This window comes from Rhipicephalus microplus, chromosome 6, assembly GCF_043290135.1.
Source record: "Rhipicephalus microplus isolate Deutch F79 chromosome 6, USDA_Rmic, whole genome shotgun sequence".
NCBI classification, from domain to species: Eukaryota; Metazoa; Arthropoda; class Arachnida; order Ixodida; family Ixodidae; genus Rhipicephalus; species Rhipicephalus microplus.
The window spans coordinates 199,146,957-199,170,279 of record NC_134705.1 but is presented as its reverse complement, the minus strand read 5'-3'; the positions used below and the strand labels follow the sequence as shown (position 1 = coordinate 199,170,279).

General features: G+C 45.5%; 1 protein-coding gene across 2 annotated transcripts in view; it reads right to left on the bottom strand.

Moving 5' to 3' along the window:
* Positions 1-19,328, bottom strand: part of LOC142765800 (paired box protein Pax-1-like) — a 33,775-nt gene extending 14,447 nt beyond the window's left edge. The window contains exons 1-2 of one of the 2 annotated variants that reach the window (XM_075867539.1): positions 19,249-19,328; positions 1,261-1,394 (exon numbers count right to left, since the gene is read on the bottom strand). In XM_075867539.1, the coding sequence (XP_075723654.1) occupies positions 1,261-1,394; positions 19,249-19,252 (138 nt within the window). In that variant the 5' untranslated portion in view covers positions 19,253-19,328. Of the gene's footprint in view, positions 1-1,260; positions 1,398-19,248 lie in introns of both variants that reach the window. The other variant, XM_075867538.1, reaches the window with a different exon arrangement.
* Positions 19,329-23,323: the final 3,995 nt, after the last annotated feature.

The window sequence follows — 23,323 nt, the reverse complement described above, 5'->3', positions numbered from 1 at the left end:
TAGCAGATAGCTGATATCAAGCGAAAGAAATCTAGCTGAGCTGACCACGTAAGGCGTATTTCAAGTGCAGTGAGCAGTAAGAGACTGACCAAAGGTCGGGAAACGCAGTCGAGGATGGCCGATGGAGCGACAACGCAAGTGTCTTTCGCGGATAAGCGGAATCAGTTATTTCCATGCTTACCGTATACGGTTATATAGGTACTGAAACACGTTATACCGTCGTCGTCGGCATGGTACGGGATCATCTTTTTCTTGTTAAGCTGCGCGAGTTGCTCATTGCGTGAGCTAACGTGTGGAGATTAAGTCGCTAATAGATATTTTGTAGGCTGATAAATCTGCATGATGACCACTATCAACGGTACTCTGTTTTTTCTTGCTTACCGTACGGTCACTCCCAATACACGTACTGATGGCGCCCCCATCCTTCGTGACCTAGAAGGCGTGCACGGCAATAACGTAAAAAAAAAGGCACGTGCCATAGATTACGATTATTCCTGTGGGACACACAGTCACACCAAAGGCACCTTTTCTTTTGAGACTATAGTATACGCGCAATGAACGCCACCAATATGACTAGTGCACGCCCGTCCTGGTGCTTGCTGGTCAAGTTCCACATTCTGTGCTCGTCTTCAGAGAGACGTTTCATTGTTTATAGGAGAGTATAGCTATAACGCAGACGTTTTGCAATATGAATGTGCTGTTTTTTTTTATTAAAATGATGAAATAGGAGAGGTTGGTGCCATTATGGTGGCACCGGCTTCTTTTCTCTTAGCAGGCAAGATGAATGTGCTGTCTCGAGTGAAGTAAAGCAGGTCTCGGTCAACAATCAATCGCATCACGCTCACGTACATCGTTTTGTTGTTGTTGTTGTTGTTGTTGTTGTTGTTGTTGTTGTTGTTGTTGTTGTTGTGATGTGCGGCTCTGTTGTATCGATTCATGGGGTGCATGCTTCAACTATCATGCACTAAAGTCATTGTCTCATGATCGTCGCTGTGGGGCGGCGCCAGGTAATATCAATGTCATTGTTGTTATCAAATTATAAGCGCCTGTCCTAATTACTGACCTAATATCCAGAAGAGTGAACAAAATGTTCACTGTACTGTATGCATTGCTTTTAGCGACGTTAAAACAGACACCACAAATAATTTCCCCGTCAAACGCTGTGAGGTGAAGGATTTTGACTGCGCCTATATATACTCAGTCACACGTATACCTTGATGGACCAAGTTTGAGGAAACTGTTGTTGAGCCGATGACCTACCTCACCGTACTGCTGCTGCGGCTGCGGTGGTGGCGCTTGCTGCGCCGCCGGTTGCGGGACGTGGTGGTGGTGCGCGTGGGCAGGGTGGACAGCGGCCAGCCTCGCCTCGGCGGCTGCCGACCACGTCTCCGGAGCTGCTGCGCCGAAGACGTTTATGGTGACTTGGCCTTCGCCGACTCTCTATTCGCTCGAGCAACGCACACAAGAAAGGAACGAGGTGACAGCAGATTGCTTGTAGTAGTAGTAGTAGTAGTAGTAGTAGTAGTAGTAGTAGTAGTAGTAGTAGTAGTAGTAGTAGTAGTAGTAGTAGTAGTAGTAGTAATAATAATAATAATAATAATAATAATAATAATAATAATAATAATAATAATAATAATAATAATAATAATAATAATAATAATAATAATAATAATAATAATAATAAAATCAAGAGAGAGTGTGCGCTAAATGGAGAGGAAAGGCAGGGAGGTTAACCAGGCTTTGGCTCGGTTGGCTATAGACCCAACACTTGGAAGTGTGGCAGTTTGGGCTAGTCGGTATGACATGACGACAGTTATAGCGCGAGAACAGAACTTGTCTCTTTGTCTTGTCTCTTTGTCGTCGTTCTGCTCTCGCGCTATAACTATCGCCAACACTTGGGGGGGGGGGGGGGGAGGAATGATTGAAGTGATAGAGATAGAGAGAAAAGAAGAAGATTAAGAAAGAGATGGATAAATGGTCATCTCGAGACTACACAGCATGAGCTCGCGTTGTTCTTTCACAAGAGAATTCCTAACCCGATCGGGGATATGCGCGCAACCGATTATAATAATTGTTGGAGTTCTACGTCCCCAAAGCACCGATATCATTATGAGAGATGCCGCTGTGGAGGGCTTCGGAAATCTTTACCACGCCCCGCCGCGGTGGTCTAGTGGCTAAGGTATACTCGGCTGCTAACCCGCAGGTCGCGGGATCTAATCCCTTCTTCGGCGGCTGCATTTCCGATGGAGGTGGAAATGTTGTATAAGCCCGTGTGCTCAGATTTGGGTGCACGTTAAAGGACCCCAGGTGGTCGAAATTTCCGCAGCCCTCCACTACGGCGTCCCTCAAAATGATATGGTGGTTTTTGGACGTTAAACCCTACATATTAATCAAATATTTACCACACTGCATTATTTAACGAGTACATCAATCTGATTTGATTGATTTGTGGGGTTTAACGTCCCAAAACCACCATATGATTATGAGAGACGCCGTAGTGGATGGCTCCGGAAATTTGGACCACCTGGGGTTCTTTAACGTGCACCCAAATATGAGCACACGGGCCTATACGACATTTCCGCCTCCATCGGAAATGCAGCTGCTGCAGCCGGGATTCGAACCCGCGACCTACTGGTCAGCAGCCGAGTACCTTAGCCACTATAGACCACCGCGGCGAGGCGAGTACATCAATCTAAGCACACGGATATCTAGTATGTCGCACCTCAATCGAAATTCGGCTCAAGCGGCTGGGTTCGATCCTGCGACCTTCCCGGTCATCAGTTCCAGGGGTTTAGCGAAGTTTGGCGTGTGCATGGCTGGTCAACTTACTTTCTTTCTTTCTTTCTTTCTTTCTTTCTTTCTTTCTTTCTTTCTTTCTTTCTTTCTTTCTTTCTTTCTTTCTTTCTTTCTTCTCTCTCTCTTTCTTTCTTTCTTTCTTTCTTTCTTTCTTTCTTTCTCGCTGTTGCTGCCTCCTGTTGCTACCTCCTGTTTCCTTCCTCCGTGCCGGGAGTCGAAACTTTATTCGCGTGTTCAGCTGAGCAACAACGATAGGTTTGCGTTAATACCAATAAAACAATCAAATGTGGGAACACTAAATAACAATTAACTTCAATAAAAGATAACATTTCCCAATTAGAAACAATCTATCTCTGGCAAGCCCGCGATAGAAATAACGCCTATAATTGGTAAACAGCGCATACTAATGCGCATGTGAGCGGCGCACCTTTCAGGGCCGCACTTACATATATTGTCGCCAAAACATTCTTTTGACGCTCACATTGGTGCGTCAGAGCATTCTTATTCAAAACTTCGGAAAGGCTACTCTGTTCGTCTAAGGAGGCTGTTGTCTACGGGACGGCTCAGTGCTCTCCCATATAGTTGAGTACGAAGTACTCGAAATCGTTAAACATTTTTTCTAAACACTTTGGAAAAACTGAATCCGCGGGACGGCTTCAAGCTCTCCCATAGGTGAGTACTTTGTGCTCTAATTTGTTACCCACTTCTTCTGAACACACATTCAAAACTTCAGAGTGCTTGGATCCAATCAAGTGTGAGTCCCCCGGGACGGCTTTTTGCTCTAGTAACGGGTACTCTAAATCGCTAAGAACTTTTTCCAAACACAAATGTCTCCGTTTGTTAAAGTAGTACGGAAAGTGCGATATAGATAAAGCTTCTCAAATTATGTCTTGAATAAGCATCGCGGCCAAGTCCGCAGTTCCAGCATTTTGTCTCGCTTTGGTGGCCCCTGAATGATCAAACGTCGTATGATGATCATTAAATGAATTCGCTTTGTTCAACTTGATACATGTCTTCTCGCGTGACAATCCCAGCTAAGATACGATTGTGCCAAGCAATCCTCAGAGCGCTTATATTCGCACGCCAGACATTCTTGAGGATTTTATATACGGCTTTATGACATGAGTTTGTGGAATATATAGCCGTGCAACGGGGCTGAATTTTTGAACTTGAGCAAAGTTTTCCAAGCATTCGTATCCACGAATAGTGGAGGCAAGAGTAGCCTTTAAGTGGGTATAGGAATAACCCAAGGGAGGTTATCTGCAGCTAAAATCAAGGCAGGAGTGAAGTTTAACCTTCCACTAAGTATATACTGCACACCGTGCGGGTGCCATGCACCGCCCGGCTAAAAAGGAGGCTGCCTGATGCATCTATCCATCCATTCATGGTCAGGGCACCTCGTTTCCTTCCTGGGGGACTGGAGTTAAATTCAAGCCTTGAGGAGATTTATGTTTGTTTGTTTATTTACTTATACGTTGACTTCATTAGGCACCGTGAGTCCACCCACTTTGTAAGGAATGCAACAAACGAAATACCACCGTGACCATTAATATACCGTGACCGTTTCAAAAGGCATATTATAGTGAAGATGATCATCAGGTAGGTATATATTAATTACGAAAACCAAGAAAAATGAAAGTGGAGGATGAAACTTGCCGACTGTTGCAGTAAACCGCGAGCACCATTAAAGTTTGAAAGAGCGAAGCTGAACGATCATGAAGGCTATAATCTGGTTGCTTTTATATAGGTTGTTCCTGGGTTTTATCTATATATAGATAATGCGAATTGTTTTACAGCGAAAGCTGTTACGAGATCAAAACTCGGGTCACGCGCTGCCCTATAGTTGTGAGCCGCCGCCGCCGCCGCCTGTGTCCGTAACCACAACGCAGAAAATTAGAAAAAGAAAAAAACCTAGTACCAATGACACAGTCCGCTATATGGGTGCCAGCCCAGCATTATATACCACTGAGCCACGCCGGTGCTTGGGACCTAGCTGTTGGCAAACTTGCCTTAGGCAGGCTTGATGTCGGGAAAGCAATCGCGTTATACGACTTATAACGCGTTTTTAAAACAGCGATAGAACAACCATGTCGTCGCACAATGCGAATAGCGTTCAATTAATCGCAAAAATCACAATACATTCTCAAGTTTTCAGGACGTTATGGAGCGTTAGAAGTTCTGGTTGCTTTATGGACTAATGCAGTGGGCCGTTCTTCGAAGAACTAAAGGATTGCATGCATTCTAATAAGCTTTATTGCTAACTAAAAATATGTTAGTGGTGGTGGTCGTGGTGCTGGTTGTGGTGGTGATGCATCTAGCTACAGTCAGGTTAGCCTGGCAGGCCTGGCCGGCAATTGCTTCACCTGAACCATTCTTTCCATGCAGTCTGTCTCGCCATACACCACATAAGCCGGTATCTCACAGAAAACAGTGAATGTCAAACACTACGGAAAATAAGGAAAATAGGAGGAAAGAAACGGCAGGGAGGTTAACCAGCCTACAGGCAGCCGGTTTGCTACCCTGCGCATGGGGTGGGTGGGAGAGATGAAAGATATAGAGGAGAGAGGGAAGAGAGATAAACACAGCACATTTGGCAGCACACGCGCGCACATTCAGTCATAGTCCAGTCTTGTCTTTTGTGGTGTGTGACATTGCTGTTACAGCCGCTTGTTCAAGTCCGTGTCGCGTAGGAATTTCAACAGTGCATGCTTTTGTCGCCTTCTGCTGCAATGTTCTCTCTCGGGCACTTGAAAGAATAGTGTCCACAGACATTTGGCTGTTGTCGATGCGCGCAAGAACGGACGCCAGTGACTGTCTTTGTATGTCCGCACAGGATGTGATGTAGCGTCTCTTCGCAACAACAGGCATCGCAGAGAGCGTTGTCAGCTATTCTTATGACGAATGAATAAGATTTTGTAAATGCCACCCCTGCCATAAGCAATGAAGAAGAGTGGCTTCTCCTCGGTCGAGCCCAGTGGGCACGCGGAAAGCCATCAAAGAGGACAGATGGTATTGACGACTCGTCTCGTCCCTTGGTGGGCACCCTAGTGAAAACGTGATTTCGCGTACAAGTCGTCGAAGATTACTGGCAGCATCGGAACGCCAAAGTGGTACGGCTTCTTCTCGTGTTCCTTCAAGAGCTGCCCGCGCGGCAGTATAGGCATGTTCGTTCCATAAGACACCGCCGTGACTTGGCAGCCACTGAAACGTCACATGATGCCCTTTCAGTGTGAAGTGTGAAGAAGGCATCGAATTTCGAAAACAAGTTGTTTGTAGGGCCCGCGACGCAGTGCTGAGAGCACAGATTGTAGGGCAGCCCTTGACGCGCTGAAAATAGACCATTGTTGCGGTGGTTCTCGATTGACCACACAAAGTGCAGCGCGCAAAGCAGCTAGTTCCGCTGCTGTAGATGCCGTGGAGAGGTGTGCTCTGAAGCTGATGGTAACACCTCTAGCTGGGACAACTACTGCACCTGACGAACACTGGCGATTCGTGGAGCCATCGGTATATATATGTACACTGTCTGAATATTTCTCTTGCAAAAGAAGAAGAGACAGTTGTTTCAGCACGGGCGATGAAAGCTCAGATTTCCTTCGGATTCCTGGTACACTAAGATGCACTGTAGGTCGAATAAGACACCAAGGGTGTATCGATGGTTTAGATGCAGGAGTGAAGCCCGAGGGAAGTTTCTCGTTGTACTTCGCAATCACTTTAGCGAACGATGCTTGAAGACAACAGTGCAAGGTGATGGCAGGGAGCACGTGCAAAGTGTGTGATGTGCGTTCTCAGGACTTCTACAGCAATGTGAGTTTGTATTGGACAGTGACCAGCAATTGTAATTGTTGCCTCTGTTGACGTACATTTGAGCAGACCAAGGCACACTCTCACTGGTTGGGCTTGTACTGCGCCTGTAAACGGACATTGGTCTTGCAGGTATTGCTCAGCACGGGCAAGCTATATCTCAGGAAACCAAGAAACATGGCTCTGTAAAGTTCCATCATTGCGTCTACTGACATCTCCCGCGTCTTTCCTGCCAGGAACTTGAACAGTTCGGAAATAGCGGTCAGGCGCTTCTTCAGATAGGTTACATGCGGACTCCAACAGACGTCCCTATCAATAATGATGCCCGAAAACCAGTGGGTTTTGGCGAAAGAAATCGGTCGCCCGCAGATTGAGATGACATAAGGGGTCGTTGCTTTGCGAGTGAAGGCCACCAGCGCGCATTTTTCGGGTGATATGCTGAGACCTTGTTTTAACAAGTAGTTGGCAATCATAGTTGCTGCTCTTTGAAGCCGGGAACGTATCTGAGGACGTGTGACTGCTGAAGTCCATACACAGATGTCGTCTGCGTATATTGAAATCTCAATGGTTCTTGTCAAGTATTCAGCGAGGCCAGTTAGTGCAAGATTGAATAGATGGATGGATGGATGGATGCTATGAGCGTCCCCTTTATAACGGGGTGGTGACAAGTATGCCACCAGGCTCGACAAAAAAAAAAAATCTTTTTTCCCCTTTTTTTTATGTTGGCCTAATGCCTCTCCTTCGATAAATTCTATCTTAATGGAAAAAAAGGTAAATTTTCAGCTTAAGTTCTCTGCCATTTACGGCACACTGTCCATATTTTATTTTTCCAATATTTATTTTTGTCCTTTCTCTCTAATTTTCTGCCACCAATACTCTAACCGTCTCTTACTTATTTCAATCGCGGGTGTGTTCAGCTTTCCATTGTTGTCCCTAAAACCCAAGGCTTCCTGTAGGTTCGTGCCCAAACGTACACCTGGGTGGATATCTCCACATTCAATCAGAACATGTTCCGCCGTTTCCTTATCTTTCCCGCAGCATGTGCATTGTTCTTCTTCTTTACTGAATCTTGCTTTATAACTACGCGTTCTAAGGCAACCCGATCTCGCTTCAAACAGTAAAGCGCTTCCCCTTGAATTATCGTAAAATGCCTCCCTCCTTATTTCATTTTTGCCCTTTCGGTAGTTACTCAAAGCCGGTTTTTTCTCCATAGCTGCCATCCAGTAAATCCTCTCCGCCTCCCTTAACGCTCTTTGTTGACATATGGCTCACAATACCAGCCGTATATTTACTAGTGAGTCTTCTCACTAGTTCTCACTAGTGTGTACAATAGCGTCGGGCTAAGAACTCCGCCTGGAGGAATACCCCTAAAAGTATAGCGTCGCGTAGTTGGGTCATCTTCTGTTAGCACAAAGAATGATCTTGCAGCCAGGTAACTCGAGAGACTCGACCACCAAGGCTAAACACCGCAAGAGCACCCAAAATAGCCTCATGTAGTACATTATCATACGCGCCTTTCACATCTAGAAACAAAGCTTTAGATAGTCGCTTGCGGTATTTTTCGTGCTGAACGTATACAAAATTAGATCAACGACATTGTCAATGGAAGAGTGGTCGTGTCGGAAACCAGCCGTGGAGTTCGGATAAATCTTGTAGTATTCAAGATACCACTCCAGGCGGCCTAGTATCATCCGTTCCATTATCTTCCCTACGCAGCTGGCCAGTGCTATTGGGTGGTATGAGGCGAGTTCGAGTGGGGATTTGCCCTGCTTCAAGATGGGTAACAAGCGGATTACTTTCCAGTCGTCAGGAACGTTGTCATCCTGCCACGAGATGCTGTAAAGGCTCAACAGTTCTCTCCTTGCACCTTCCCCAAGGTTTCACGAGGCTCGGTACAGAATACCACCTGGACCCGGAGAAGTTGAACGCCTTCAGAGAGCTATAGTGCCGCCTCGAGCTCCTCCATTGTAAAAGGGAGGTCCATGTGGTCACGGGAACGGGGGACGTCACCTCTCACTGGATAATCTGGACGAGTGGCTTGGTTGGTGGTCTGCGCACAGGAATTTTCTGTGACATCGATGTCTTGCTGCCCTTGAAAGAGCGCGAGTGCTTTGAATGGAAAACGCTGTTCCGTAGGGTACGTGACGCAGACCTTTCACCGTTTTCAAAATGTGTGAGAGTGGCTTGCGAGGGTCTAGTGACTGGCAAAACGTTGTCCATCGTTCCGACGCTAATCTATCCATGCGACGCTGAATCTTCTTTTGCATCCTTCAAACACTACGTGTGTGTACAGAAGTATGTGCGTAGAAGTTAATGAAGATTGTTCGAGATGGTGGTGGTGATGTTGCCACAGGCGGGGCTCGCCTGTTAGACTTGGTCGGCAATATCTCCGCCTGAGTGACTCTTTCCTTGTATTTCGGCGCGCTATACATCGTTTAGGTGGGCAGATGAGATTAAGAAGTTTGCGGGTATAAATTGGCAGCAGCAAGCACAGGACCGGGTTAACTGGCGGAACATGGGAGAGGCCTTTGTCCTGCAGTGGACGTAGTCAGGCTGATGATGATGATACATCGTTTAATCATGTCTCCCGAAGAGAACGTAAGAGTTAATCGCTTGCTTTCATATTAATCGCACACCTGCTAGAAACACAATGTATTCACATAATCCGTTGGGGGGAACCCTTCATTCTTCATACTGCATTAATTTCTCTTTCGTAGCCAAAAATGCTGGCACGATTGGTTGAGAGTCTGGCGCTTGTCTTCGTGTCTTCTTCATCGCCTGCGTTTCGTGTGTTTTGGTTGCGCCGTTGATAATGATGTTCTCACATATGTGTCTCATTGTCTTAGCAGCAGTGGTCAACTGAATGGACCCAACGGAATGAGGAACGCGACCGAGGACAGCAGCAGAGAGTTAGGTGGAGTTATGACTTTGAAAAGTTTCCAGACATGAAGTTGGATAAGCTCGAGTGATACAATCACGAAATTAATCGAAGAGGCCTTCTTCGCGACATACGAGCTCATGACGAGGATAATGAGAGCGTCCTCAGAATTACCGACACCTATTATATCCATGAGTTAAATTGTTAATAAATGTTAATAAAACATGTTTCATTGTTACCACCAATAATTACGTGGACGCCCTTTTTTCTTTTTGCATAGTCATATGCGTGAGACCAGTGTTCAGCTACCACGCCTAAGTTTTGTGTGCAAAATTAATTCGTATAGGTAAAGACAAAGACGAGTTTCTTATTCGCCACTCTTCAGTACAATTAAAAAAATATGATATGGTCAGCAGACAACGCTAAAAGTGCAATAGATGAATGCTATCAGCCTTTGCAGAATGATTCTCCTATACAGATGTTTCCATGCACATCATATGGTCAAAGTAGGTGTAAAGCTTTTCAACGATGCCGTTTCTCATCGAACATGTTCTTAACCTCGGTGTTAATGAACGGACGCTATGGTGTATTCAAGGGAACCCCGCCGGTGTGCTCTAGTGGTCATGGGGCACATGCACGCACGACTGCGGAGCCGCAGGACGCGGGGTCGACTCCAAGCCATGGCGGCTGCATTTTGAGGGAGGCTGAAACACTTGAGGCCCCTGTATTTAGATTTACTTGCACGTTAAAGGAACCATAGGTGGTCAGAATTTCCAGAGCCCCTCACTTCGGCGCCCGTCACAATTATATTGTGGTTTTGAAACAAAACCCAACAACTATGATTGTTATTATGATCACACGTGTTCTTAAGCTCGATGCTTAGGGCCAAGGAAATTTTCTATAGCCTTTAAAATATGGGTGTTACCACTGTGACGATGTTCACACGGAGATAAAAAAGTTGTCGCTATAAAAAAAAGGATGGAATAAAACGGTTGAATTTTTGTTCAAGAGTAATAATTATTATCCGGCTTGCTCACGCTTCTTGAAAACTCGGCGCTGGCAACTTTTCTATCGAGAATGCTACGTCACGCTGATTTCGCACATGTCGTTCGTGACCTGTAATTGCCGGGGAGCGGCAATATTGCAAGGAAAGGAACACGAGTTATAGATGACGATTTTTGGTGCGGGACAAAAAGACGCCCTTGTTACTCGATCTTTTTCTTTAGGGTGTGTGTTGTCTGTGGGACATTCGAACACTCCTATAAGGGTGTCTCGTTGCCTCATAGAAAACACTCTTAATTGATTGATTTATGGGGTTTAACGTCCCAAAACCACGATCTGATTATGAGAGACGCCGTAGAGGAGGGCTCCGGAAACTTAGTCCACATGGGGTTCTTTAACGTGCACCCAAATCCAGCATTTCCGCCTCCATCGGAAATGCAGCAGCCGCAGCCGGGATTCGATCCCCCGACCTGCGGGACAGCAGCCGGGTATACTCAGCCACTATACCACCGCGGCGGGGCTAGAAAACACTCCTACTGCTACCGTTTTAATCATGGGACACACTCTATACTTGCCCCGCCGCGGTGGTCTAGTGGATAAGGTACTCGGCTGCTGACTCGCAGGGCGCCGGTTCGAATCCCGGCTGCGGCGGCTGCATTTCCGATGGAGGCGGGAATGTTGTCCCGTGTGCTCAGATTTGGGTGCACGTTAAAGAACCCCAGGTGGTCTAAATTTCCGGAACCCTCCACTACGGCGTCTCTCATAATCATATGGTGGTTTTGGGACGTTAAACCCCACATATCAATCAATCAACACTCTATACTTTTACGCCCTTTTACACCGTTGAGGGTGTAAAATAGCGCAAAAAAATGAGTTACGTTTTTCAGGGTGCAAAAAGAGTAAACGTCGTTGTAATGTCGGAAATATCGTAGCACGCACTTTATACAAGCTTTTACACCCTCAAGGGCGTAAAAGTTCCTATGCTCCGATATTTCCTTCTGTTGCCGTCTTCGAGTCGGCCTTTTAACGAGCGCCCCGTGCGAGCATCCCCTTGACGAGGTCTCAGCTGTTGGGCGCCGGTCCACGCGTGCATCGAAATGGCGACCCCTCATCAGTCACACAGCCTGTCAAGGCGAAGAGATCGCGCTTATCTCTCGACGCCTTCGCGCCTGATAACGCGATCGCGGGCGTGCAACTCAGACCGCTGCTTGCAGCGGCATCTCAGGGGCGCTCGAGCGTGTATTTGTGTGTGTGTGTATGTCCCTCTATATATACACCATGCGGGACTCTGCACACGGCCGACTCACTCTTCCATGAAGCGATTCGTCACCGTACATCAAGACGACGACTGCAGCCGAAGTGGATTCTCACTGGACTAAGACTAAGTGCAACGTGCGCATATACAACCTAAAAATCTCGTTCATTCGCACTCTCATACCCTATATTGTTCCGCTGGGATAAGATATGGGGGGGGGGGGGGCATATATAACTATATATAATTGTTGAGGTCTCACCTCCCAATGCTAATCTGCGGGTATAAGTACAGTAAATTAAAGAAAAAAAAACTGGGGAGGCGCAAAGCATGCAGGGAACAGTATATTAACTCCACTAACGTGAAAAATGGGGATGGGTGAAGAAGAATTCAGTGTTTTTTTCTTCTTCTTCCTCCCCCCAGGCCCTATTTCAGTTTCCTAGAAGCGTGTGTGAAAGCAGGGTTGTGTGCAGAAATTTTTTCTGGGTGGGAGTGGCTAAGTGTGGGGGGGGGGGGGCGCATCTTTTTTATCCAAAGTGGAGGCCGGGCAGAAAAAACAATCATTTCCTGTTATGTTTGTGACGGCGAAACGAAATTCGGGGGGGGGGGGGGGTACACGGGCTTGGAGTGCCCCCCTTCCCTGGCTATAGCCACTTTAGGGAAGGGCGTTTAAGCTTCGCTAACGTCGTTGGCCATTTCTTGGGCTGACTTCCCCATTTATGTATGTGACGGCGAAACGAAATTCGGGGGGGGGGGTACACGGGCTTGGAGTGCCCCCCTTCCCTGGCTATAGCCACTTTAGGGAAGGGCGTTTAAGCTTCGCTAACGTCGTTGGCCATTTCTTGGGCTGACTTCCCCATTTATGTATGTGACGGCGAAACGAATTTCGGGGGGGGAGGGTACACGGGCTTGGAGTGCCCCCCTTCCCTGGCTATAGCCACTTTAGGGAAGGGCGTTTAAGCTTCGCTAACGTCGTTGGCCATTTCTTGGGCTGACTTCCCCATTTATGTATGTGACGGCGAAACGAAATTCGGGGGGGGGGTACACGGGCTTGGAGTGCCCCCCTTCCCTGGCTATAGCCACTTTAGGGAAGGGCGTTTAAGCTTCGCTAACGTCGTTGGCCATTTCTTGGGCTGACTTCCCCATTTATGTATGTGACGGCGAAACGAAATTCGGGGGGGGGGGTGTACACGGGCTTGGAGTGCCCCCCTTCCCTGGCTACGCCACTTTAGGGAAGGGCGTTTAAGCTTCGCTAACGTCGTTGGCCATTTCTTGGGCTGACTTCCCCATTTATGTATGTGACGGCGAAACGAAATTCGGGGGGGGGGGTACACGGGCTTGGAGTGCCCCCCTTCCCTGGCTATAGCCACTTTAGGGAAGGGCGTTTAAGCTTCGCTAACGTCGTTGGCCATTTCTTGGGCTGACTTCCCCATTTATGTATGTGACGGCGAAACGAAATTCGGGGGGGGGGGTGTACACGGGCTTGGAGTGCCCCCCTTCCCTGGCTACGCCACTTTAGGGAAGGGCGTTTAAGCTTCGCTTACGTCGTTGGCCATTTCTTGGGCTGACTTCCCCATTTTTAGTGGACAGGTATAGCGAGTTGGGGATACACCCAATTTCGGATGCGCACACCCGTTTTCGTGATAAGCCGTCAGTTTACATGACACACCGCTATACGACATTAGACACCGATAAGCCAAGACCCTCTTCGCCGCGTCATGATCATGTCATGACTGTGTCGCAAATTTTGTCTACTTCGCGTCATCATGGTGCCATGATAGGATGACGTCATCTCGTCAAGTTAACTTTGTGACGAACCGTGACTACACACCGTGACCAGTGATGCTCCGTACACTAAGTCGAAGAATTCCAATTTCGAGAAATGAAAATTCCCTATTTTGGGAATTTTTCCTGCATTCGCTGACAGGATTCCCAGCGTAATTCCCTACACATTATTTGTATTATGCGAGTGCATCTCCACACACAAAAGCACACACGCACAATCAAAGTTATGTGCGTGACGTGTTTTTGACTATTGAAATCAAGGCTTGTGCTTGTGCTCCTGCACAACAAAAGCATGGTTTTCTCAATTCATGTGCTGTAATTACTACATCGCAAAAAGTGCTCTCAGAGTCCACACCAGCAGTACTCTAGAATATGTTTTTAAATAAATATCAGACTAATCCCAAGCGCTATTACTTGCATGCTGCATGTGCCAGAACCGATTGCACAAGCCGAAGGTGCACTGTGACTGCAATAAATTGGTCTTCATTGGGGAATATAACCATTCCTGAAATTCCCTGCAATATCAAAAAGATTCCTTTTTTCCCTTTGGCTCAAAATGACCGGCGAAAATTCTCCGAAAAAGTGGAAATTCCCTGCACGGGACATCACCGACCTGTCATAATTTGAGAGTGCTTGCCGAATGTGCTCCACCCCATTCTTATTCTTCTAGTTACTTCAATCTCGTGCTTCGGCTCCGCGGTGATTACCTGCCCTAAGTAGACATAGTCTTTCACAACTTCAAGTGCACTATTACCTATCTCGAAGCGCTGTTCCTTTCCGAGGTTGGTGTACATTACTTTCGTTTTCTGCAGATTAATTTTAAGACCCACCTTTCTGCTCTCCCTGTGTAACTCCGTAATCATGAGTTGCAATTCGTCCCCTGAGTTACTCAGCAATGCAATGTCATCGGCGAAGCGCAGGTTACTAAGGTACTCTCCATTAACTCTTATCCCTAACTGTTCCCATTCTATAGGCCTCTGAAAACCTCCTGTAAGCATGCGGTAAATAGCATTGGGGAGATTGTATTCCCTGCCTTACACCCTTCTTGATTGGTATTCTGTTGCTTTCTTTATGAAGCACTATGGTAGCAGTTGATCCCCTGCAAATTTGTCCCAGGATGTTTATATATACTTCATCGACGCCCTGATTACGCATTGTCTGCATGACTGCTGATATTTCTACTGAATTAAACGCCTTCTCGTAATCTATGAAGACTATATTCTGAGCATTTCTCTAATACCTGATTGATAGTATGCATGGGGCTGATTGTTGAGTAGCCTGTACCTCCCACACGCATGCGTCAATTCACTAAAAAATATCGCCATCTTATTTGTGAACGCACAAGGACTATATATATATATACGCCTCATAACGCAGATTATGATCGATAATTGGGCGACATGGCCTATTTAAGAGTTGTTTAGAGATAGGTTCTGAATAACCTTGCAATATTTGTCGTGAACTGTGCAGTTAGTGTCACTTTCACGTATTAGTCCAAACACATCGGTATTTGCAGGGTCGCAAAAATCTTTACAGGGGCCGTATAGGCAGAAATTTTTTCCGAAGGATGGGGAGGGGGGCGCATTTTTTCGAAATGGTGCCATGGCCAAAAAAATGTCGAAGTGGTGTGGCCACGGGCCTGGTTCGCCACCCCCTGGCTACGCCATCGGCGCCACGTGATGAGGCATATGGCCTCACAAGTGCTCGAGGAATTTTTTTAAATTTTCGAATCATATACCCACGTATACTTTCTTAAACTGACCGCTGTATGATGCACGGGAACAGCAATTCAGATTTGATTAAGACCATAAAAGATGTAATTGGCGAGAAGTTACGTGTATATTATGATATAAGCATGCTCGGCAGAGGCAATAATTTCCACCTTGTATATAGTCACTGAAATTTCACTCAGTGCGAAGGTATAGTTAGCTAGTATATGTGTTTATTGATATATTTATAGACTGTAGATTTAGAGTCAGATATAAATTTTAAGGCACCTCGACCTGTTTTTATTTTATATCTAATTTGCTTGTACAAATAATAATGTTTATTCCAGATAATTGAAGAACGACAGCTTCCTTTTTTATACACTTTTGAAACAAATCTTCATTTTTCTTACGGTTTGCTGGTCTTCTGCCATGATATTTCTGTAATTATTTCAAACGTTGAAGTCTGTTTCTTGTGACTACATATTAGGGCCTATAACTTCATGATTTTTTTTTTACTCTGATGTAGTTTATTTTGCTTCTCTGTTATACTTTTAAGCGTAACAGTTATATTGCACGTAATGAGAATTACGGACACTGAAGAAGTAAAAAAAAGAAAGAATTCGACATAGCGGAGTCTGCATCATGTTTTGAAAATGTCCAAGCTGCTATTTGTGATTTGGAAAGTGACCGTGATTTCCATGAAGTATATAACACGTGCTACCAGACAAGACGAACTTTGATCGAATTCTCGACTATATATATACGTTCATAACAGTTATATATACATACCTTTTCATGCGGTACTAAGAAAATACTAGCTACTTTTTACAACATTTCAGTTATGTATATGTGCACTGTTTTCGCTCTTCGAGCTGTCCTCGCTGAGCGATACATTCGATGTGAGTACAAGCACACACACGCGCGCGCGCGCATGCACACACACACACACACACACACACACACACACACACACACACACACACACACACACACACACACACACACACACACACACACACACACACATATATATATATATATATATATATATATATATATATATATATATATATATATATATATATATATATATATATATATATATATATATATATATATATATATGTATATATATATATATATGTATATATATATATATATATATATATATATATATATATATATATATATATATATATATATATATATATAGGGTCTCGGCTTGCCGTATTAACAGATATGCGCGTCGAAAATTGGGTAAGTCCCACTCATCGTCACCAGTCCGAATTATGCATATTATGAGTTAAAGGTTAGTCGTTTCAGCCTAAAGCATTATGTTTAGCATCGATGTCACAATCGCCGAAGAAATTCAGTGAGGCGGTCAAGTTTCTCATCTATTTTCGGTGGAGGCGAAAATGCTTTGGGCTCAGATTTGAGTGCACGTTAAGAAACCCATGTGCTCGAAATTTCCGGAGCCCTCCACTACGGCCTCTCTCATAATCATGACGTGTTTGGGATGTTAAACCCCACATGTTATGATGAAGTTTCTTGTTTAACGTACACCAGTGACACAAACATGAATCTGTATACGGTAAAGTCATCTATTGGAAACACCCCTTATCGAGACATATATCTGCAAAATGATACGGGGCGTTAGTGGTCCGGGGCGACCAAAGCAGTAAAGAGTATAAAGCTTCTGCTGTGGGGAATCACGCCTCACGATTTGTTCCTCCCCTGGTTTAACGTAATGGTGGAGCTGAAACATGCTTTTTGCAAACAGATAAATAAAGCACTGGAATTAAATGAATTGACTATTATTGGCTAATTACTACTTGCCGACTGTCTCAACTGGCTTTCTTTCTGAGCTAAAACGTGCACAACAATCAAGTTATTAAGCTATTGAGTCCGATCGGCTGTGTGAACCATTACATGCATGCCTGAATAACGATATACAGTCGACGATGAATGATATTGCTAAAGAATGCATCACACGTTGCCGTAAATCTCACTGTGAGGAATTCGAAGCTTCCTTATATGCGTGAGGGGATGGATTCACTGTTCGAAAAGCTTACGAAAGGCAATATTCGACTCGTTGTCTTCCCGAGAACGCTGCATGCAGTAAAATATTCGGCACTACACCATGTACCCTCTATGATATAAATGACGTCATGCCACTGAAAAGACGGTAGGACATGTGATAACTGTTAATTAACTTTTACTTCAGCGAGCCAAGTGTTTATGCAGACCTGTAAATATTCATTTCAGCATGAACGCCTTGCTGTCGAGTAAAATTCAAACCCTTCACGGTGGTCTATGAGGGTATACACTCGGCTGCTGACCCGCAGGTCGTGGGATCGAATGCCGGCCGTGGCAGCTGCATTAATTCGGATGGATGCGAAAAATGCTTGATGATTGTGTGCTTAGATTTAGGTGCACGTTAAAAAAAAAAAACATCTGGTGGTTGAAATCTCCGGAACCCTTCGGCGTCTCTCATAATCATGGTGGTTTTGGAACGTTGAACCCCAACAATTATTTATTATTATATTATGATTAAAATTTGATTAGCGCTCGTCTTGCCGTCTTTCACGTTCCATCTTTCTATCGCTGTGACGTCACGTCATTTGCATCAACTGTGCTATCCCAACAATCCATACGCGCCAAACTATGTTTACTATTATCAGCCTTCGGAATAACTAGCATAAACTCGGCAACGTTCTCGGTTAACTCAGGGCTAATCACATGAACAATGTTGTGGAATGCACTGACACGGAAATATGCACGATGATTAGCAAAGTTGCACGATTAATACATTGCCAGTGTCAGCCTGTGTCACTGAGGGGGACGCTATAGCATAAGCCGTTCCACTTCGCTTGTCAAAGAAGTTTTTCATTATCATTAGTGCCTGAGCGAAGATTGACATCAACGTACCGCTTTACCTGCTGTGACGTCAGTGGTATACTACCAAGAACCGCGAAGCACCAAGGCATAAATTTTCTTATCGCCGTGCGTATAACTAGTTCAGATGTATGTGCGCTGCGCATAGTATACATATGCAATTGTATGCACGCTAGAGTATAAAGCAGCCGGAAAACAAACACGAACAGAATGAAGAAACGTGACAACATATACATTGCTGCCTCTTAAGTGGCACTCAACAATGTATAAGTCGAGAGGGATAGCGCTTCTGTTTTTCTTCAATTTCTTCTTTTTATCCGTATCATGCTCTGATCGTTGCTTCGTACATTTCGGCGAATCCTAAGCAAAGGATCAAACGCCTTGCAACAAAAAGATATGTGTCAGCCAGTAAATGCTTTGAACTAGCGTGAGATTCATAAGTATAAACACGTACACCATCAACACCACACCAATGAGTTGTCTATATCCACAGAAAGAAAGAAATAGGTGGCTAAATGAATGTATACTCCCAATTATATTGCTGCGAAGAGATTGTGTTTTCAGAAAATTCGCGGACGATTCGCAATTCTGCATGCATGTCAATTCCTTTTTCTGCGTAAAATCCGTTTGAGCGATGCACGGCGAGACACATATTGCGCGGACGGAGAAAATGCCGACCATGGGTCTGTCAGGCTAATCGCGCACGTGGCATATGTCACCACCGCAACGTCTTCTATAAAGAAAACAAAGTTTTAAATTTCAGGCGAGTGAACCCGACGACTATATCGACGTCGAAGCTGACGTCATGCATCATGAACGTTTCGTTCGCTCACCGTATAATGGAGTGCTTCGTGCTCCGACCGTCTTAACGACCACAACGCTTGAAGTGTGATTCGCGAACATCATCACATGCGCGATCACATGACTCACGTGTACCCACACACACATTTCGTGTACTCTAGGCCGCGGAGTAAATGGCGCGGAGCGTTAAAGCCCAGCTGTGTCTCACTACAGTTGCCTGCGTGGTATAGCGCGTCTTCGCCCGCGGTCCATTGTGGAGGCGGCATTCATCGCATGACGCGTGCACTGCAGTGCATCGCAGTTTCCCAGGGTCGACGCGAGGTGCTCACCCATGGCCGACGATCCTGGCTTTCCTTGCCTGCGTAGTTGGAGGCGCCCCTGTTCCGGCCGGGCTGAGACGATGCCTTGGCGGTTGCCGATCAAGCGAGGAAGAAGATGAAGCGGTGCGCGGAGAGGCGACGCTCGAAGCTCCGCCCCCGGCGTAGGACCCGCCCACCCGCTGGGCGGTGTCTCCTAAATCTGTTCTTTTTTTGCGGAATGACGTTCTCTCCGCAAGACATCCCTCCAGAGGTGTCTTCGCTCCGAAACGTGAGCGACTGGAGCTTTTTTTTTTTTCTTCTTTAAGCGCGCACCTGTTCTGCCCTGTCGTTTGACGCGAACTGGGCGGGCACGAAGGCCGTTCTTTTTGTCTTTCGGTTATACGAACCAACGAGGAATCCATTTTTGTTTGCCAGGTTTTGTGGGAAGCACCGTCGAAGAAGGTTTGGCGAAACAGGAAGGAAAGATTACGGATCGGTGGGCAAGTCGGTTGGGGTTCACGATTGTGGCAGGACAGAGAGCTACAGGATGAATTCACAGGACAAGAAGACGAGCGCATGTCCCGTATTCTCGTTCCTTGCGCATTCGCAGTTCTGGTGCTGTCCTATCTCGATTCTGATGATCCCAGTCGTGGTAACGGCGCAAGATAAATCGCTCGAACTATGGCTTCAATCAGCTGTAAACGAATACGACAGGGAGCACTCGTCTGATGTCTCTCGGTAACTGTGCTTCGAAGGAAGTGAAAGCCTTCCGTGATTGACGTCTAATAACGACCACGCCTCCGCGCGGCGCTCTTTCACCATCGCCGCTCGGAAAGCTTGCGGCGCGGTGAAGGCGAAAGCGACGCGCATTCCGTCGCATTCCGCATTCCGTAATGCGATTCGTTTCTGTGGAACGTGCCGAGTTGCTTTCTTGTGGTCTGTCTTGAGTTCGCGGGAAGAAGCTTTCTTTTTGGTTTTTTTCGTTTTCTTTTTTTAAGTAGCACTGGGAGAGCGGAGCACGTGAACGCAAGCTTCTGGAATGCCGATAGTGTTGACGAGGTACAAAGCTGCATTCATTGCTTTTCGAAAATTTCGGTGAGTCGGATGATGATGAAATTGTGATTTGCTTTCTGATACAGTGCCTATATACGACCAACAGTAGCTTGCGTAAGGCGTCAGAAGAAAAAGTTGAAGAGAGAGAAGGAGTGACAAGTTGGGAGGGATATGGCCGATCCCCCATGGTGGGTTGCGCCAGGATTAAAGGAGCAATCAATCAACACTATATATATATATATATATATATATATATATATATATATATATATATATATATATATATATATATATATATATATATATAGAAAGTACCGATGCCGTAGTCTCCTACTGCCTGGTCTATAGCCTGCTTCTTCCCTATACCTTGGCACTGAAGTCTCACATCATTATAGTATACTGTGTTTTTACCTTACTCATTGCCGATTCCACGTCTTTATATAGAAGCTTTCAACTGAAGCGTCATCATGGCTGGATGTAAACGCGTAAGCCTGTACCACCTTCATCTTGTATCTCTTATGGAGCTTAACGACGATACTCACGATAATTTAATGAGGATACTCATGAAGTAACACCAAGCTAATCATACACTATTCAAGAGCAGTGCAGGAAACACGCACAAAGTAAAAAAAATCTTGGACTCAGTGCATGGGTATTGTACTATGTGCCCTTATATAGCCTTGTGTTTGTCCTTTAATATGTGATGACAGGAGGTTTTCAGAGGCCTAGAATGGGAACAGTTTGGGGTAAGAGTTAATGGAGAGTACCTTACTAACCTGCGCTTCGCCGATGACATTGCATTGCTGAGTAACTCGGGGGAGGAATTGCAACTCATGTTTACGGAGTTAGACAAGGAGACCAGAAAGGGGGGTCTTAAAATTAATCTGTAGAAAACGAAAGTAATGTACAACGACCTCGGAAGAGAGCAGCGCTTTGAAATAGGTAATATTGCACTTCAATTTGTAAAAGACTGTCTACTTAGGGCAGGTAATAACCGCGGAGCCGAACCACGAGACTGAAGTAACTAGAGGAATAATAATGGGGTGGAGCACATTTCGCTAGCACTCTCAAATTATGACAGGTAGATTGCCACTATCCCCCAAGAGAAAGGTATATAACAGCTGCATCTTGCTGGTACTTAGCTACTAAGCAGAAACCTGGAAACTTACAAAGATGGTTCAGCTCAAATTGAGGACGACGCAGCGAGCAATGGAAAGAAAGAAATGGTAGGTGTAACCTTAAGAGACAAGAAGAGAGCAGAGTGGATTAGGGAACAAACGGGGGTTAAGGATATCATAGCTGAAATCAAGAAGAGGAAATGGACATGGGCTGGGCATGTAGCGCGCATACACAGGACAACTGCTGGTCATTAAGGGTAACTCACTGGATTTCAGAGAAGGCAAGCGGGTTAGGGGGAGACAGAAGGAGGTGGGCAGATGAGATTAAGAAGTTTGCGGGTATAAATTGGCAGCAGCGAGCACAGGACCGAGTTAACTGGCGGAACATGGGAGAGGCCTTTGTCCTGCAGTGGACGTAGTCAGGCTGATGATAATGATGATGATGATGATGATGATGATGACGATGTTATGACGACTGTTTTGCAAGTGCAGAGGAGTAGCCGGCGTCTCGCATTGGCACGAAGCACTCCTTACATAAATTAAATTAAAAAAAAAGGCACATACACACATGCGTATACTATAGGACGGGTGCAATCTTGAGTATATACGTGTACATTCTTACTCCGGGACCTCGTACAACTCTTCAAAAGATAAACTATCAACCAACTGGCCCATACATAAGCCTAATCTAACCTTAAAATACAGTGGTGCATGGTCAGCAGCATCTATACAGCGTGCAGCCCTTGCTCGAGCCATAGCGAACTGTGCTCGGTGAACTGCACGACCATTCACTATATAGCTCATGTATACGTTCAATAAACCATATTTAGTGGAAGTGTTGCGTATCACTCCCAGTATATTTTACCGCTGGGCCATATGCATGGCCCAGTTCCAAAGCAATATTATCAAACTCAGGCGAGGTTGTCAACGTTAGCCTGCACGTAAATTCGTCAGTGGCCTTCAGGCAGCGAGGTGAGCAGGGAAAGCGCATCCTTCCTGAACCAAGAAAGCCAAGCGTATGGCGTATACTGTGGGATTTTCAAGGCCCTGCAGTCAGAAAGGTGACCAAATGGGTATATTAATTGCGAAAGCAATCACACTAACCATTGAGAAACCGACCATATAGGTGAGCCTGCTCGCCCTCGCTATTCACGAGTTGAAAGCAAGAAGGATCCCTAAATGTTGTTGATTCTTTTTTTTTATTTCGAATGTGTGCGGCGAGTTGGGTGGGCTGGTAACGATGCATAACTTCGAATTCTTAGCGGAAAAAAATACGGAGACAAAAGGAAGAGACGTAACATGAGCGCAAACTTCGAACCACGTTTATTTGGGAACATACATCAATATATATCAACTCAAATGACAGCAATCTTACGTCTTCCTCTCTCACAGATAAAGTACTACCAAACATCATACACAAACAAGAAAACGTATACAACAGGGGAACGCGCATGCTTAACTGGAACAAAGAAAAAAACATACAAGGTAACTTACAAAAAATAACTTACAAAAACAACTGACAGAAAAGCCCCCGAAAGAACCATACAAACGAAAACTGAAACATTCATTGCGCACGCATATACTGGTGAAAGTAAGGAAACATGTTAATTAGGAGCTAAATCCCTTATCATTTCTAAATGATGGCGACATGCCACAGCAGTCAAAGATGGGTTTTGCTATAATCACATGCTCGCAAGAAAGGCCAAGACACCCCTACACCCTACCCTTCAATGTCTCGTCTTAGAAGTTCTGAGTGTCAGAGCCTCAGCGGGAAAGGGTTGAGAGTGTGGAGAGGGGGGAGGGAATGTATACTGCCCCCATCACATCCCCACACTCTTAACGGATATGCCTGCGCACGCCTTTGTGGCTGTAATGAAACCGAAAACGTCTTACACCCAAAACGTCACAGCGATGAGAGCGTGGATGATACTGCG